Genomic DNA, 18,006 nt, shown 5'->3' with positions numbered 1-18,006 from the left:
TATAAGTGCAAAAGTGTTACCTATTTCACTAAAATATGACATAAAATTGGTTATTCAAATAAATACATGGGAATTTTTCACAGTGATAAAGATAAGAAACTAACCACCAATGTGGAAGAAAAGGAAAGGAAAAGACAGGAATAAAAAAGAAGGATGATTAAGACCCCGAATTGTCAAACACAGCAGAAAAAGAGAGAGAGACACTGGTATGAAGACGTTTTACAATGCCACTGATATCAAATCAAACAAAATCTAGCACTGACAGAACGAGACTGATAAAATACATTGTCAGGAAAATTAAATATGCAGAAAGGCCAAGAAACATTTCTTGGTATTTGAAATAAGTCATTGTGAAGCTGCATCAGATAAACAAGTAAAATATTTTTCAATTGAGTAAGACCGTAACTGGGACATCAAATAGATCATGGTAAGTGTGAAGAACGTGTGCAAGAACATGGCGTGTTTGTGTTTGTGTACGTGTGTGCATGCACGTGTGTGTTAGGAGATGGTGAATACGCACATGAAGGTGGCTAATCACACGGACAAGTTAATGATTAACTAACTATGGGTCTATTATTTATCAATCCTAAGTTATCAAGTCTCTATTTCTAAAATGGTTGGGTTTTCTATCTGATGTCATGGTTTAACTGACACACACATCACTACGAAAGCAATGTGCTTTCACAAAGAATGCACAAGATTTTCGAAAATCATCATCAGTTACTGATATACTTTCTTTTGTCACAATAATTATTTATATAAACAAGCCCTACTTACAAGTATTGATAAACATTTTTGCCTCTACCAAAGTGTACATTACTTGTCTTTTTGCTCAGATAGACAGGAATATAAGGAGACTGTAGAATGTCTTTGGGGATATTTAAATGGTTTTATATAGAAAATTGAATCTTCATCCATTAAACATTCTAAACTGCTACTATGTTTCAAGGACAAGCCATGCTATTTAGGAGCTAATCACAAGGAAGAACACTATGTGCATATTTTATTTCTATGTGCCCAACAGTAAATAATCATAACGTTGCCTAAACTTTATGTGTTACCATTACTTAGTTTTAAAATTAAAAGAGTTTTGTTAATTCTCTTGTCACATTTCCTTTAAGTGACTCTAGGCTCCACTTACATTAAACCTGATACCAACATAATTCCGCAGTCAATTATGTGAAATTTACTACCACAGTAAAATAATCTTTTTTTGATCAACTTACACTACAGTTTTCAGGTGGAACTAGGAGTTGAGTAATCTCGCCACCATGTACACAGAAGATATGTTTCATTTCTCCAGAAAATATGTCCCAAATTATGACCGAAAAATCCACACCTCCAGACACCAGGTATCTCTGATCATAGCGAGCCGAGACCTGATGCGGATACAGCAAACACGTGACTTTGTTCCGATGACCGCGGAGAGCTCTGTGAGGTGGCCAGCCTGTAAAGGAGGTTTTGGATTGAAAATGGGAAAATGAAAGTCTTACAAAGTTTCAACAAATCAAAGTAAACACGAATTGCCAAAACAGCTACAAATTTTATCAAAGAAAAGGCCTCTGATTTTTATCTTCTAAAACTGCTCTGTCCACTACAGTAGCTACCAGCCACGGGAGACCACTGAGCACTTAAAATGCAAGTAGTCCCGACTCACATGTGCTGTAAAGGTAAAATAGACATGAGATTTCAAAGCCTTAGAATAAAAAATACTGATGTTAAGTTATCTCATTGAACTGAAAATAGTTTCACTGTATTGGGCTAAATAAAATGTTATTAAAATTAATTTTACCTGCTTCATTTTTACTTTTTTATGTGGCCACTAGAAAATTACATACATTGTTATGTACATATATTTCCAGTGGACAGCACTGTTCTAAAAGATTACCAGTATTAATGACAATGATGGTAATTATTTAGTAAACCAGAGAGGTAACTATTATTGAATGGGACTAGTAATATACATCAAAGAGATAAAATTGGGTACTTCTTCATTCACAATCAAATGGTATTTATTCCAAGAATAGGCACTAAGTATTTTCTTATCTGCATATTAAACTCTATCAACTACCTAACACACTAACGACTACACTGATTCACTGTATTTGTAAGAACAAAGCATGCCAACACTGTTGGTATTACAGTTACAGAGTTCTCTAAACACTCTAGACATTGGAAGGTCTTCCACCTACCTCTTCGGAGCATGTGTTCCCCTTGTAGCAGCTGTACAATGGCTGTCTGTGTGGCAGGTACAATGACGATGCTTCCGTCTTCGCGGCCACAAACAAGTCGTCCATGTGCTGGTATGTACACACTTGCGGTTACTTTAAGAGGTACATTACTATTGGGAATCACACTCAGTTGATCTATAATTCCAGCAGGACAAGGGCTGAGCTTATCAAATGCCTCTTGCAAACTAACAGAAGTTGTTATTTCCAATCCTGTGGAGGTTTGGTTGTGTATTAAAAAAAAAACAAACATTGTGCATGTTAGGAAAAAAAATTAAAAATATTAAATAAATATGTTTTAGTTGATTTAGTAATATACCAAAGAATGATAACAGTTACTAACCACAATTCTAAGAAGAATATGACATTTCTTTTTCAGTGGTTAGTATTTAGGTTGTTAAATTAAAAGCATTAAGAATTAAGAAATTGCTGTACCTGATTTACTTTTACCCTCTTCACCTTCCTGTTTATCAGGTGTGTCTGAAATGTTCCAAATATTCAAACTTCCAGAGGAGTCTCCCTGAATTAACAGTTTATGGGAGTGTTCTCTGGCTCCGTAGAAGAACCGAGTAACAGGAGGACAAATTAGCAACTGAAAAAAAATTGTTCAAGTATCTTCAGCTCTCTTTTTAATCAACATATTTCACACATTAACATTTTTTCAGATAAGGATGGTAAATACTTTGCCTCAGTACCAAAGTAAAGAAAATGTTTATAGCACTAGTATTCAACAGTATTTTTTAAAGATTTTATTTATTTATTTTTAGAGAAAAGGGAAGGGAGGAAGAAAGAGCAGGAGAGAAACATCATTGTGTGGTTGCCTCTCGAGTGCCCTCTGCTGGGCACCTGGCCCACAACCCAGGCATGTGCCCTGACTGGGTATTGAACCAGCAACCCTCTGGTTTGTAGGCCAGTGCTCAATCTACTGAGCCACACCAGCCAGGACTCAACAATATTTTAATGTAATTTTGAAGCACTGATATAGATGTCAATTAATATTCAAATCCAGTATAACACAAAGAAATAAAAATTGTATTTATAATCTTTCCATAGAATTAGTATTTATATTCTCTTATTTGCTGCTTTATAAAAACTGATTAGTTGCCCTGGCCAGTGTGGATCAGTTGGTTGAAATGCCATCCCATAAACCAAAAGGTCATGGGTTAGATCCCTGGTCAGGCGTCTATGAGAGGTAACCAGTTGATGTTTCTCTCTCACATGATGCTTCTCTCCTGCTCTCTCTCTCCATTCCTTCCCCTCTCTCTAAAATTGGTGAGCATGTCCTTGGGTGAGGACTTAGAAAAAAATACTGATTAGTCACCACAACAATGCAATTTATTTAACTGTTATTAAATACCTAATACAAAGACATACCACTCTTTACCAAAAAGAACTGTCCACTCAAAAGGTCAAAAGGAATGACCTGGCTTACCCTAGTCTTTTGCCCATTCCTGATTAGTCACTAGAAATAGCAGCAAAATCAAAATACCAAGTTTGTGCAACTGGAGGATTTTTTAAAAGTGAGGATATTTTTCAGCTAATCATATAACATTTCACTTGGTCACATTTACATAATCAACTTGAACTGAATCCAATATGCTAGCTACCAGGAACAAAAACCATTCATTAGGGTTTCATGTGTACTTTCATTTTTAAAACAACTTAGTTTTCTGCTTCAGATCTTGTGCTTTCAGTGAGATCATTTATCTGAAAATTCTAAATAGTGGTAGAATCCTAAAATTAAATTTAGGGTATCAATTCACAGATACTTGAATATTAAAACATAGAATTCTATCCTGAAAAGCAGTAATAAATAGACTGCAGTTTTGACAATTACAGTTAACAAATAACCTAACTGCAATGTTTGGTATTGTTATCCTAAAAAGCACTAGCCTATATAAATACAAATATGTATATATATAAAAAATATATATAAATAGGATAATCAATTAGAGTTTTCTTAAATTCTGAAAATTACTGAAAGTTTTAATCGATAACATGCTAAACAAGGAGAAGTTGCTACAGCAACTGTAATAATATTTCATATTTCAATAAATGAGAATATTATAGCACATATATCTTAATTTAAAATGTATTGGGGAGTTGACATTTAAAGAAACATGAAATGTATTTATTTCGCTTTGTTTTGTGTATATTTTTTATAAAATTGTTACTGCTTAATTTTACTGGAAGTGATTGTCTTGGTTGGAGAGCAGTAAGTAGAAGTTTAAGTTAAGAAAATAAAGAATAGGTTATGGAAGATCTTAATTGTACATACATGTATAAATTCTGTATATTCAAAATATTCATGGTAAATAACAATTCCCTTCCCCCCATCACCTTCCCACATAAAGATGGAACAAAATTTTCAGAATGATAAAGCTCTGGAAATGCAGATGGAAAGGAAGCTTTTATTTCCAAAACCAAAGTTTCTTTCTTACTAGTAAAAACCCCTTACAAGAGTTGAACACTCAGTATGACGTGCTGTTGCTTTTCAACTTTAAATTGATATTAACTGCGCTTTAAGAAATCTTAATAAACTTTGATTTTAATAGAAAAAAATTTCCTTTATTCTTCATTTCTAAAGTCTAGTGATTTAAATCACTACACGATTTTTGGGAGGTACAGCAACGCCCTGTTCAAATAGTGGACTATTGTTAGTGAGCATTATTGTTACCACGGGATAATGCTTGCCTTCTACAGGGATGTTGCCTCTGTCACTGAATTTATAATTGCATGAAAGCATGAAATAAATATGCACCGTCAATATAAACTTTATCAGAAAGTCATTTCACTATATAATCAGCATTCGATGATTTGTATTCTCAGCGAATGGTGAATGCTGTATTATAGGCATAATATATGTGTAAGATGTGCAAACATTAAAATTGTGCTTATAATTGACTACGTCAAAGCGTTTTACAGTGTCTATCACAGTGCCTTGAACTGTAGTGAACCTTGCACATGATTAGCTACCAAAAGACATCAAAAAATATAGTTACGAAAAATTTTCAATGTAACTATCAATTATAAATGATACCTGAAGAATCTTACCTCTTTATCTGTTCGATCCAAGAGGCTATGTTGCACAGGAGGAATTAAATTTTCAACTGCTTTCCCTACATCACTGCGGAATGAATCACTAGCTGGAAGGCAACTGAAAATGAGAAAAATACAACATTCAGTTAAAATACTGACATTGCCTATTTTGTCAGGCCACAGATGAGGTTTTTGATATGAGCAAAAAAGTGGGTTTTTAATTATAGTTAATTTAGCATTAAATTAAATAATGAACATTATTACAATATCCTGTTTCAAGTGAAAATCCACCTAATTTTTGAAGTTAATCTGGAATTATCTAACTTAAGAAGCTCTGAGGTTTTCTTCTTTTTTACCTACACTGAATACTTATATGACACATGTTTTCATTATTTCTTGGTTATACCCCAAATTCAGAACCTATTACTTAGGATTCAAGCCTTATTATTCATTGAATACCTGGCAGGTAGTTTGTAAATATAACTTTGCCCATTCTCAGTCCAAATGATTACTTTATCTGCTGATACAAAGTCACCTCCCGTCCACGTCTGTCCATTTTCACTAGGACCTGAACACAGCAGGGAATAGTCTCCAGCATCATATACCTGCAAGGAATAAGAAGTTCACAATCTAGCCTGTTTCGGTGCCATTTAAATAAGATATAGCCGCATTCCAACTTAAAAGAAAAAAAAACAACTTCTAGAATACATGTAACCAACTCAGGCCTTTCAAGTTTGCTACCTCCGTTAAAGGCGTTTTGCCAATGGGCTCAGGGCATAGTGACCCTCAATAGGGAAAGACAAGTAGGGTCTCCACTGTGCGGTCAGAGAGCAAACCAGGACAGGTGGCGTGGGGCTGCTCCCCTATGCAGGGGACCCGCAGCCTGCCTTACCCAGAGGATCACTGTGACAGGGAACCTACCTCCAAAGGCATGGTTATGACTCCTGTTTCATTTCCATGGCCAGTAACATTTCTAACAATTAACTTTGACATCAGACTATCTCCTAATTAATAGGGGCATTACCTTACTTTACCTTTTTACATCAATGTTCCAAAACACTGTAAATAAAAAGGTAAGAGACAGCTTTATTATTTAATAATTTTCACATATAAAAGCCCTTATAATTTCATCAGCGACACAGGCCATTGACCTGCCAGGGCCCTCATCTCAGACGACCCTGGGAATCACTGCAGGAGGTGAGCAGACAGGTGCTGCTACCCCCTCTGACTGGCAGGACACCGATGCAAGTGAGGGTTACATCACCTGCCCAAGGTCATGTGTCTAGTAAGTGCTAGGACGAGGACTACAACCCTGGTCTTATAATTCCCAGCAGAATTTTCCTTTCTACCACTTTTAATATTTGAAAAAAGCACATTCTGTATTCCTAGAAAATTTCCCCAGGAGGAATGAGTAATTCAATAGCTCAGAGTTTTTACTTTATTTTTCTTTAAAGAAAAAAAAAAATTGTATTACTGTGCAAAGCCTTGAAATTAGAACAAATCCTAGCTGAATTCATGACTTGCTATAGTATCAATAGTTATCAGTATATAACATTGGCACTACCAAGAAAAAGTCCAAGAAAGGATAACAAAGGAAGACCACCCTTCTGCCCCATTATCTAATAAAGCAAATGATAACGCTAGAGAGGATAAAACATTATAGTATTAGTATGTGACTACAGAGACAAATCAAGTCAGGGAACAAATTCAATATAGGAGAAAAGTATACTACAGAGGCACAAGAGAAAAATGAATTATTAACAAATGACACCAGGAACTTGGGGGGCGGTTCCATCTGGAATAAAAGTAAAATAGGATTTATACCTCACAATTTATACAAAATTAATTCCGAATTAAAGATTCAGAGGTATATAAGGTAAAATCATATAAATATTAGAAAAAAAAGATTTAAAAAAATCCCAGCTTGTGGTGAGCCCTTTAGAACATGTCACAAACTATTTTACAGACCATATAAGAGAAGCTGATCATTGAACCATATTAAAATTGAAAACTTCTTTATGGCAATAAATATACCAAAAAAAGTCCTCCTGGTGGGTTGCAGTTTCACTTCAGCGCTGCTACGTGTGCATTTCTCTGACGATGAGCGAAGCTGAGCACCTTTCTATACTCATTGGCCAGTTGGTTTTCCTCTTATGAAATGTCTTTATCCATTTTCTTACTCAGCTGTATTTTTTCACTTGATTTGAGGGAGTTGGTTTTTTATAAATAATAGTCCAGTCCATCATATGTATATATTGTAACTATTTTATCTCGCTCTGTGGGTTGGCTTTTCATTCTTATGTATGCATTTAAGAAAAGGCTGTTCTAACATGATTATAAAATGCTTATAGTGAATACACACACACCATAAAAACTGGTATTAGCTATTACCTCTGGGAGAGGAAGGGAAGTACCAGGGGAAAAGTGTGTATTTTTCACTGTATCCTCCCCTGCACTGTTTTTTATTACCATTTGCATGAGTTTTGAATTTTAAGACAAAGGAAGGGCTGCATGTAGCTCAGCATACACCAAGCAGCTGCCAGCTCTTCCTCTGCAGCCTTATTCTGAGACACTGGTAATGGCAGGAGGAGGGCAAGATGCTGCCGCCCTCGTCAGTCCCTTTGCCACACAGCCTTTCCCCTTTAAGGCAGGAGAGCCTGGCAGCAATGGCAGTTGTTGCGGTCAGGCTACCTGAACCGCAACCCAGCGACTCCACTGCCACCTGAGAGCTCAGTCACGTGATATATCCTCCCCGATGCCTCAGTTGCCTCTTCGGAAGAACAGGGAAAGCGACAATCCCTCCCGTGGCGGGCAGCCTCCAGGGCTGCCTCCCTCATCCCCGCCGGCTGTCACACCCCTGGTGGGCGCTGACTTGGTGCCTGCTCCAAGACAGCTGCCCGTGGCAGAGTGAGGAGTCCTCAGTTCCAAGGGAGGTGGGTCTTGGCTGCACATTCTCTTATGTGGCCCCCTCTGAGGGAAGAGAGCTCCCACGCTGTGACCTGTCCTGGGGAGAAGCTCGCACGGCAAGGAACTGATATCCGGCCCACAGTCAGGAGGCCCCGCGGCCTGCGCAGCGCCGTGTGAGCCAGCTGCGCAGCAGACCCTCCGGGGGGCCTCGTGATGGGACAGCAGTCCCGGCCGGCGCCAGGCCGCAGCCTGAGCCAGGCCCCCAGCTGAGCTGTGCCTGGACCCTGACCCGCAGGTCGGGCGGTGACACGTGCATTAGATGGGAGATGGTATGTGTCCGGGGCTTAAACGGCTGTTTTGGAGTAATTTTTGTTATGTGGCATCCGATAACAAATACACCTCCCCTCTGGGTTGTAAGAATTAAAATAAATAATATGTGGAAAGCTCTAATACAAGAGGCCAAAGTACGCTGACTCTTTTTCTATTATAAAAATATTAAAGTTTGGTAATGTGGAAATAATATGCTCCCTCATTAGCTCTGAGGTGATGGAGGAAGACCTCCGTGACACCGAGCAGCCGGACCAGAATGGCGGCGGGCAGTAACGGCAGCCGACAGAGACGTGCCCACCTGCCGGAGACTCGCTACCGCGGCTGTCATACTGACAAGGCAGTGACTGCGGCAGCAGCGATGGCAGAATTGGAAAACAGAACAATAACCATCAACTGAACCATTCTATGAACAAACAAAAAAGGCAGTAACAGATGGCCAAATCCCAACACCTCAAAATATGATAGCAGAGTCACATATGAATAGCAAATGGTTAAAATAGTCTTGCACCAAGCTTAGCCTTACGATTATCTTTGAAAGTCTGATAAACCAACATCTGGGCCTCACAGACCAGGGTGAACCAACATCTTGAAGGGAAAAAAATAAGCTTGTTACTTATGTTATTATCTTACCCTCCAATATTTGGAGCACACAACCAAAAGGGACCTTTGTGTGAATGCACAAAAAGAGATGCTTTGGCAATTCTGACAATAAATTGGCTTGGATTCCTCCTCAAATATTGGCTCGGTATCCTGAAAAGAGAAAGATTTGCAAAGTTTTAGGAATGGCTTGGTTGTCAATGAAAATGATCACACAAGGATAAAGAACCAAGGCAGTAAAATGCAATATAAACACATTATAAAAACATCTGCGCATGGCACCTTCGCCACAATGCTAGTGGAGATTAAAACACAGATGCGAATCAGCGTGCCATCACTCCGGCTAGAACAGGCGATGGAAGTTTTGAGTCAACGCTAAATTTTGGAGCTACAGGTATGTGCCTTTAAGTTTAAAACAGCTGATCAATTCATCTAGTTTCTCCCAGATTCAATGTCTAAAAAGTCCCTAGCTGAAGAGATTAACACCAATATTGTCTGAAAACTGATCCGCCTTTCTTATTACGAAGTGACAAGGAATTCAAGCCCAAAGAACAGAGAGAGAGGGCTAAAATTGGCTTTATATACTTTTTGTGTTGGTCAGCTTTATTTTTTTCCCCTAGAGCAAACTACTTTTCAATTTTTAACTTAAACAGAAGCCACTGAGAAAGATCCTACCTCTTTTATCTATTTCTCTACTTCCTATCCTGCAATAAGTCTCTCCATGTCTATCCTTGATACAGCCAATGCTAACTATCAAAAATGAAAAAATCAATCCACTTACAGAGACAGCATCTAGGGGGTCTTCTCTACTATGTCAGTAAGACTATTTAAAAAATTAGCTTTTCCCTTCCCGTTTAAGAAAAGAAGCCACATACCATTACTACAATTTAAGACTTCATAAGGAAGACATACAAATTAGTTCCAGTCTCATTTGTCTTACCTGCAGGCCACTTATTTCAGAGGTGACAATCCACACCTTCAAGATGCCTGTCACTGAGAGGGCTACCACCGTGTCCTCTAAGCCAGGAAGGAACAAAACGCCAAGGTTACAAATACAGTACAATAATAACATGGAACCTGGTTTGCTTTAATTAAATAACAGTATGTTTTATAATTGTCATAAAACTGTAATTCCATATTTCATAAAGTAACAGAAACCAAATTTTGAGACAAAATAGACATGACCAAAATTTTGGAATTCAAGGAAAAGCAGTTCCTAGCTACTTGCAATTATTTTTTATTTGTAATCACATTTTTAATAATTTCAAGAGTTCTTGATCACTATGTTAACAAAGAACTTTCGTTTTCAAAATTCGTAACTTTTAAGTACTTGTCATGGAGGAGCAGACTCACTTTATTTCTTCAAGGCACTTGTTCACCCACTTTCCCACCTGGCTTGCCTGCCTTCTAGCCATTTTATTGTACAACACACCCTCCATAGATTAGGAGCAAGAGAAAGACATGATAGAAAACCTAAACTCACGAGCTTTGGGTGAGGGTGCAGTCAAACATGCCAGGAACTTTCATTAAATGTAGCTGTGCATAATCCCCTTACTTTTCATTATCTCCACATAAAATGGAAACACTTTCTATGCCTCTTAAGCAAGTGACAAAACCAGGCCCAAAAAATGCACAGGTGAAACTACGGTTCCTCCCACCATTCCTGCCAGGGGTTAAGATCTTCATCTTCCCTTTCAGAAAATCACCCACACCCTGATATGTGAAAAGCTAGTGACTATTCCATGGAATGGAAATCATCTAACACATTAAATCTTAATTCAGTCAAAAATGTTTTTTGTGAAGGTAGAAGCAGACCATAAGTTATTAGCTATTTCTTAAATAAAAGAATACAACCAAATATATTAATGTGTGGTACATTATGTAGCATTACCATTACATTACATTAACCATTAAGTCATGGTGCCGAAAAGTACCGGGCACTGCACACTGACCTTGTGTTCGGTGGGATCGAATGATACTCATGGAGCTAATCCAGTCTGGAGATATCTTTGATACTAAGGAGTACAACACCTCAAGGCTGGTGGCATCCACAACAAGGATTTCAGGATAATGGCCATGGCACAAAAGCCTTCCTTCTCTCTGATTTCCAACAGAGAACTGATAGAACTATAAGGAAAAAGACTGTAAATGTCCTTTACTTAAGATAATTGATTCACATGCATTCGTCAAACTTATTATGAGGCTCGATTTTTTAGTAATCCTTCCATACGTTACCATATACTACATGTCTATGTACACACATATACACATCAAGTAACATGAATATTTCAAAATATGTAACAAATATTATTCTTTTCCTAACATCTTATCCTCCCTTTTGAATTACTTTGGAAAATTCATCATAATTCCTTTTCATCCTCCTGCAGCATTGAAAACAAGAAGGTTGAATGAATTAATAAAATACCTAAATAAAAATCAGATTCACAAAGCAAAGGGGAAGCTCAGAAGGGTCACAAAATAATATGAATTTTAGATGAATGGGAATAAGTAGGCATAGGATTATAATAACTGGTTATAACCAAACAAAATTCAGAAGGTGGTCAAACATTATAATCAGAAGCAAATTCTGATTAATCTAAGTGTGCTATTTGAGACTAGAGTATGAGATGACTTGGTTAACGATTCTCACTGAACACTTTTACAGTTTGTGGGAGAAAAATGCAAGAACTAATACAATCACAATCGACATGCTACTCATGCCAAAGGATAAGGACAAGATCGGTTCCCATGAACCAAAGAGCAGAGGAAGAATAACCATCAAAACAAGGCAAATATCTTAACAAAAGACCTCAGCTTCAAAAAACCATCACTCTCTTTAAAATGATTCCGCTATAGGATTTTTAGAAGGTAACGATGGCTGCCTCCAGACTACTACCTCCCAAGGATTGGACTGCATAAGGATCCCGTGAGGGCGAGCCAGAAGGCAATGCTGTAACCATCCCACAACTGGGGACATTACTAAGAAACCCCCATCCATCTGCTCCCACCCCCATTAGACCTGTTCTCAGAGCCCAACACTGCCTGCGAAGAAATACGATCTTTTCTCAACCATGGAGTACCCTGTTGAAGGAGGGCAACTGCTTAAACATAAACATTGACCAGATCATGGAGCATATTAAGTAAGTGCAAAGTGACGCCCCTAAAACATTGAGAGAGGATGTAATAAAATGCAGACTACGCAGGAGGCAAATCTAGACCTCAGAAGTTGATTCAAAAAACACAACACACAACCTGGAGGGCCCAGGGACTGCCAGACACTGACATAGAATAATGTGACCATAGGTAACCTTGCCCACATAAGGGGAGGATGTGTCAAGGAGCAAAGGAGGGTGCAGGGAAGCAAACTTTGTCATTGTTCATCCAACACCAGCCAGGAGAGACATGTGCACTGTAGTCACCAGGAAGAGGTCTCTGCTGAGGGCAGGGGTATTTTATCAGACCTGCCAGATTAAATGTCTGCCGCCTTTGGCTTTGAAGTCAAACTCCCAAACAATCTTTTGAACACTAATTTGGCTTCATAGACACTTTGATACTGGCCAAGAAAGTGTCCTGAATGGAGAAACGAGTTTTCCAAATATTGAAAATGGATGCTCATGTGATAATCTCATACACTGGCATTTCCTTGTGACTTCAGGAAGTGCCAGTCACCAAGGTTTTCTGTTCCTACTTACATAAAAACAACACATTCCTGGACCTGCGAGGGTGAAGATCGCACAGGAGACAATTGTCATGCACTAGTGAACCTACAAAAAGCATCTTCTCCTGAGAAATGGCTGCCAATTTAAATACAGAAGGCCCACCACAGGATCTGATAAAGAGTGGGCACTGAGAAAATGCTGAATAAATAAAGACAATTCTTCCCAAAATGCAAACCAAAAATTTTTAAATCATAAAATTATGCTACAGTCAAATCCTTCTATCCAATGAGTTCCAGATATTTACATATAATTTTTCTTTTTCTTTTTTTTAAAGATTTTATTTATTTGTTTTTAGAGAGAGGGGAAGGGAGAGAGAAAGAGAGGAGAGAAACATCAATGTTTGGTGGCTTCTTGTGAGCGCCCAACTAGGGACCTAGCCTGCAACTCAGGCATGTGCCCTGACTGGGAATCGAACCAGCAATCTTTCAGTTCACAGGCTGGCACTCAATGGACTGAGCCACACCGGCCAGGGCTACATATAATTTTTCAATTAAAGTAACCTTTAAAGTCAATGACTCTCCATCATTTTATTACCCCTTCTCTCTCTATAAACTTTGATGGTTCTTCATATATGACAGAAAATAAATAATAAACACCTTTTAAATAAAAAGCATACATCCTAACAGCATTGAAAAAGAAAAGTTTTGAAGGCCTTTGTCTTTATCATGCTCATCACCACCTCCCCCATGACCATTTTCCACTGCTTTTCTAATCTGGGTTGGCACAGAAGGTTCTTCCTGCAACAAACGACTGTACCGGTTTGTTTTAAGGGAGGCAGTAAGATTTAACAGAAAGAACAAAGTCCCTCAAGTCAGATAAACCTGACTTGGCATCTAGCACCAGGAATGACTCACTGTAAGACCGGGGCAAGTCATTTAATCAGTCTGGGTACGTTTCCTTATATGTAAAATGATATACTCCTATTTAATTTGAAAGGATGTGGGAAGGACTAAGTGAAACACCATACAGGAAATGCTTATAAGATATTTGCTCAATAAATGTCAGTTCTCTTCTCTTCCCTCTCCTTCCCCAGTGAGAACATAAATCATTTTTTTATATACTTGTAATGTTCCCTACACTCAACACAGTAAATGATGAGTGAATAGAAGCACAAAGAACCTGACAATTACAAAAGAGTAAGAAAGAATACAAGGCATGCAAGTCAGAAACTCTAAATTCTGGTGTAAATTCCTGTGTACACCAGCCATATGAAATGGTTGTTTATTCTACAGAGCTAGAAAGTCAACTACACAACTACACAAACACTGAAAAGGATATGACCCGTAAAGTGGGTCAGTTTGTGTCAAGCATGAATAGAACCATAAAGGCTTCAGCAAGAAAGAATTCCCTTGCCTAGGATCTAGACGACTTACCCAGCTGGCTCTGCCTTGGGTCACAGGAGAGCTGGACAGAGCGGCGCAGCGGTGGCGTTCCGCTTACTTTACATCTTTCCCCTTCAGTCTCCTCTACCGTACCTCCCCCTCATACCCCACTGTACCGTCGGACGAGGAACACTTTTACTACTTTAATTTCAGTCTTCCTGTCAGCTCCACCCATTTTTTTACATAAAAATATAGCTCAATGTTTAAAAAACATTTTTTAATTGAATACCTGTAATAACTGTGCAGCCTTGGGCAGTGGCAGAAATAGACACTCACCTGTATGCCAGTATGTGTGCAGGCTAATTTTGTAAATTCAATGCATCTGCCATCACTCACATCCCAGAGACACATCTCTCTACAAAGCAAAATAAATTGGTTTTTTAAAAGCACTGTTTAACTCTGTCACAGTGGTGTAAGAGTGATCTTCCATTAAAACCTGTATACCTCAGAAAAAGCAGTGCACTCGCTGCTGCTATTCATCAAAAATCCTGGCCCTCCCACTCGCTGTCCCAACCTCCTCCCCACCCTGCCCACCCCTGCCTTGATCCACACTGGTGCTGAGCACATGGTGAAACTGCACTGCCAGCTCCCCCTGGGATGGCGGAGCACTGTGCCTAGTTCCGGCCAGAACTGATGCCGGACCCTCCGGAACTGTCTCTCGACTCTGCCTTCATCCCAGACACTGGCTGACTGAGGTGGCGGTTGCTCCCTCAACCTCAATCTCAAAGTCAGGACAATAACAAAGCACAGCAGGGCCCCATGGGGTACATTGGCGGGGGGTGGGGGGGGGGGGGGGGCAAATGCCAAAAACAGGGAATAAACTTCTGATTTATAGCGCTGCAGTAGTCATCAACATAGCTAGAAAATTTAGCACTGCAAAAAACGAATAAAAAATAGAGTTAAAGTTCCAAACATTTTTAAATTAAATATAATATTCCAGTTTTGATTCTGTGTTTATTGCAGTAGTTTCATTGAATGTATGCAGACAGCAAAGCTTATATGCCAAACTACGGACACAGTATTCGAAACCAGAAATGCCAATGTCTTCCTTCTCTTTTAAAAAAATAAACTTAAATGCCATTTCCTATATCTCACATGGTATGAAACAATTTTTCAAGAAAAGTTCAATCTGTTTAGACGATGCATTCTAATGTGAGTCATCCTTGAATTGACCAAAAGGTCCTGGATTTTTACCTGATGCAGCCTCTTCTTGTTCCAAATAGTTACATGAGGTTCTTTTCAAATTCATAAAATTATGGGGAGGGTGAAAGAGACAACTTAAATAATTCTCTTCCAGCTCCCCAATTCTCTTCAATTACATATCCTGTAAATATACAGTTTTCTAAGCACCAAAAAAGTTTTTAAACTTCCGTACACTCCGGACCGTACAACTACTGTCTTACGATCTTTCTCCAAAAACAAGTTACATTCTGAGGTTTAGGAATATATGTGGTACACTAGTGTATTAATACACATCAATATAACTATATGATCTTTTATATGGCTTCATTTCGCAGATTTATGCTAGCCTAGCATCATCAGGTTTTTAAAAATTCTCAAAGTTGTCTGCCAACTCAGTAACAGTGCTGTGGGGATTAAGGCTCAGCTCCACTGTTTATGGTATTCTTAGTTTCTCAAAAGCAAAGTAAAAACACAATAAATTATAACAAAAGCATTATACAAATCATTAATAAAGATGAAATGCACATTTTTAAAACCACATTTCCAAATATCTTTAAACAACTCAAGAATTTAAGATACAAAAGAAAAAACACTTCTTTGCTCACTAATTCACTGGTACTATCTGCAATAAAGACTTATGAGGAAATAGTAAATGAGAAAATACTTACCCACTTGCAGATGCACTCACAATATATTGTTTATCACTAGAAGCACATGCTTTAGACAAACAGGTGATTGAAGCCGTATGACCAAATAACAGTGCTCGAGGATTAACCTAGAAACACACAAATATGTTGATATGAGGACCAAATTTTTAAAAATTAATCGTTTTTAGGGATCTAGTTAAATAGTTGTATTAAGATATAGATTTAAGAAGAATTGCTCCGAATATCAAAAACTAAGAAGAACAAAAGAGTGACTCCCCCCTATTTAATGTTCCCAATCACCCTGCCAAGTAGCTCTGAGCCTGCAGTTGGAACACGCAGAGGGGACATTACTTGCCTAGTACCGCAGGCAGAGGAATGGAGGCAGGATTCACACCAGGGTGGTAGGTCTAAGCTAGAGTACACCGAGAAACCAGGTTAAGAATGTGAATTAGCATGTAAAATAATTTAACCTCACTTATTTTTTAAATAATAGATTCACTGATCCAAAAGCACATTTAGAGGATCTAGAATCACATCCCCAAATACAAAAAAATAAATAAAAAAATAAAGGACAGGCACCCTCCCAAACGCTGATATGAACACTAACTGCCGGGAACTAAGAGTGACCTTCACAGACTAATGATCTGGTGACACAGTGCCTTACAGAGAGAACGGCCCAAAGTCACACAACGACACAGATTGTCCACTATTCTAAAGCAGTCTGACAATCAGCTCCCAAATTTATCCATTTTGTACCAAACTGCAGGCTATTACTTTGGGTTACTTCAGGGCCTTATGTTATTTTGGGGTGGATTTTTTAAATTAAATATTTAATACATACAAATACTACTTATAACATGTAAGACATAAAGAATGTACTGAATAGCCATATATTCAAGATCTAATTAAAAAACAGAATATGATTAATACCTTTAAAGCCTATTTGCACCATTAATGGTGTCCATCCATGTTTTTGCAATGGCATCAAAGAATAAAATATAGTATTTATGAAAAAAAATTTAACCAATGAGGTGAAAGATCTGTATAGAGAAAATGGTAAGACAATCATGAAAGAAATGGAAGAAGACTAGTAAGTGGAAAGATAGCCCAAGTTCTTGGGTTGGAAGAATTAACATTGTTAAAATGTCCATCTTACCCAAAGCCATCTATACATTCAATGCTATCCTATCAAAATTCCAATGGCATTTTTCACAAAATAGTAAAAAATTTCCTAAACTTTCACCATATTGCATAAAAATTTATGTCATAGTTATTAACTAAACATTTCACATATAATCAGTACAAAGAAATACCATAAAATTGTGACATTTCTTTATCAAGTCTTTATCAAGTTATCAGTGGCAATACAAGATGATCAGGATAAAAGGTTGTGGCGTGTCAGTTCTTAAGAAAGAGTAAACAGAGGCACCTACATTCCGACCTGGGGCCTTGGGCCCGGCTAGTTCCTCAGTCGGCCGTGGCTCAGCACGCCTCTTCTTTCAATCCCCTTTAGCTACCTTTTTTCCTTTCTACTACTGAGATGCTACAATTAGCATTTATTAAATAAACCCTTTTTATGTGCAAGCAATGATACAGCTATTTAATGCGCATCCTCCATAGAATCCTTACCACAACCTTATATGGCAGGCCATATTTTAGACAGGGCAAAAACAAACAAACAAATGTGGTGAGACTTCAGCACAAAATCGGTTAATTGCCCAAAGTCACACAATTACATACTAGAGTAGCCAAGACTCAGGCCACTCGCTTGCTTTCAAAGGCTAAGAACCCACCATAACATTTTACTTCTTTCATCGATGCCGTGGATTACACGGCTCTTGGCACAGGCCCGCTTCCCGCCTAGAAGGAAAGCTTCATGAAAATAGGAACCAGTCTCATAAATATCCAGTGACTCTACAGACAGTGATGCTTTACAAATTCTGCATATCAAAAACAATATCTATCTCAACAGGTT

General features: G+C 38.2%; 1 protein-coding gene across 2 annotated transcripts in view; it reads right to left on the bottom strand.

Moving 5' to 3' along the window:
• The window catches only part of WDR7 (WD repeat domain 7), a 287,900-nt gene that overhangs the window by 249,249 nt on the left and 20,645 nt on the right, over positions 1–18,006 (bottom strand). For both annotated transcript variants that reach the window (XM_054583717.1, XM_054583718.1), the window contains exons 4-13: positions 16,053–16,159; positions 14,479–14,557; positions 11,054–11,228; positions 10,042–10,118; positions 9,135–9,254; positions 5,727–5,872; positions 5,283–5,385; positions 2,664–2,820; positions 2,193–2,441; positions 1,227–1,447 (exon numbers count right to left, since the gene is read on the bottom strand). In XM_054583717.1, the coding sequence (XP_054439692.1) occupies positions 1,227–1,447; positions 2,193–2,441; positions 2,664–2,820; positions 5,283–5,385; positions 5,727–5,872; positions 9,135–9,254; positions 10,042–10,118; positions 11,054–11,228; positions 14,479–14,557; positions 16,053–16,159 (1,434 nt within the window). The remainder of the gene's footprint in view (positions 1–1,226; positions 1,448–2,192; positions 2,442–2,663; positions 2,821–5,282; positions 5,386–5,726; positions 5,873–9,134; positions 9,255–10,041; positions 10,119–11,053; positions 11,229–14,478; positions 14,558–16,052; positions 16,160–18,006) is intronic.

The sequence above is a fragment of the Pteronotus mesoamericanus genome, unplaced genomic scaffold, assembly GCF_021234165.1.
Source record: "Pteronotus mesoamericanus isolate MK-2021 breed Mesoamerican mustached bat unplaced genomic scaffold, CSHL_Meso_final contig_74, whole genome shotgun sequence".
Taxonomy (NCBI): Eukaryota; Metazoa; Chordata; class Mammalia; order Chiroptera; family Mormoopidae; genus Pteronotus; species Pteronotus mesoamericanus.
This window is presented reverse-complemented; position numbering and strand designations above follow the sequence as displayed.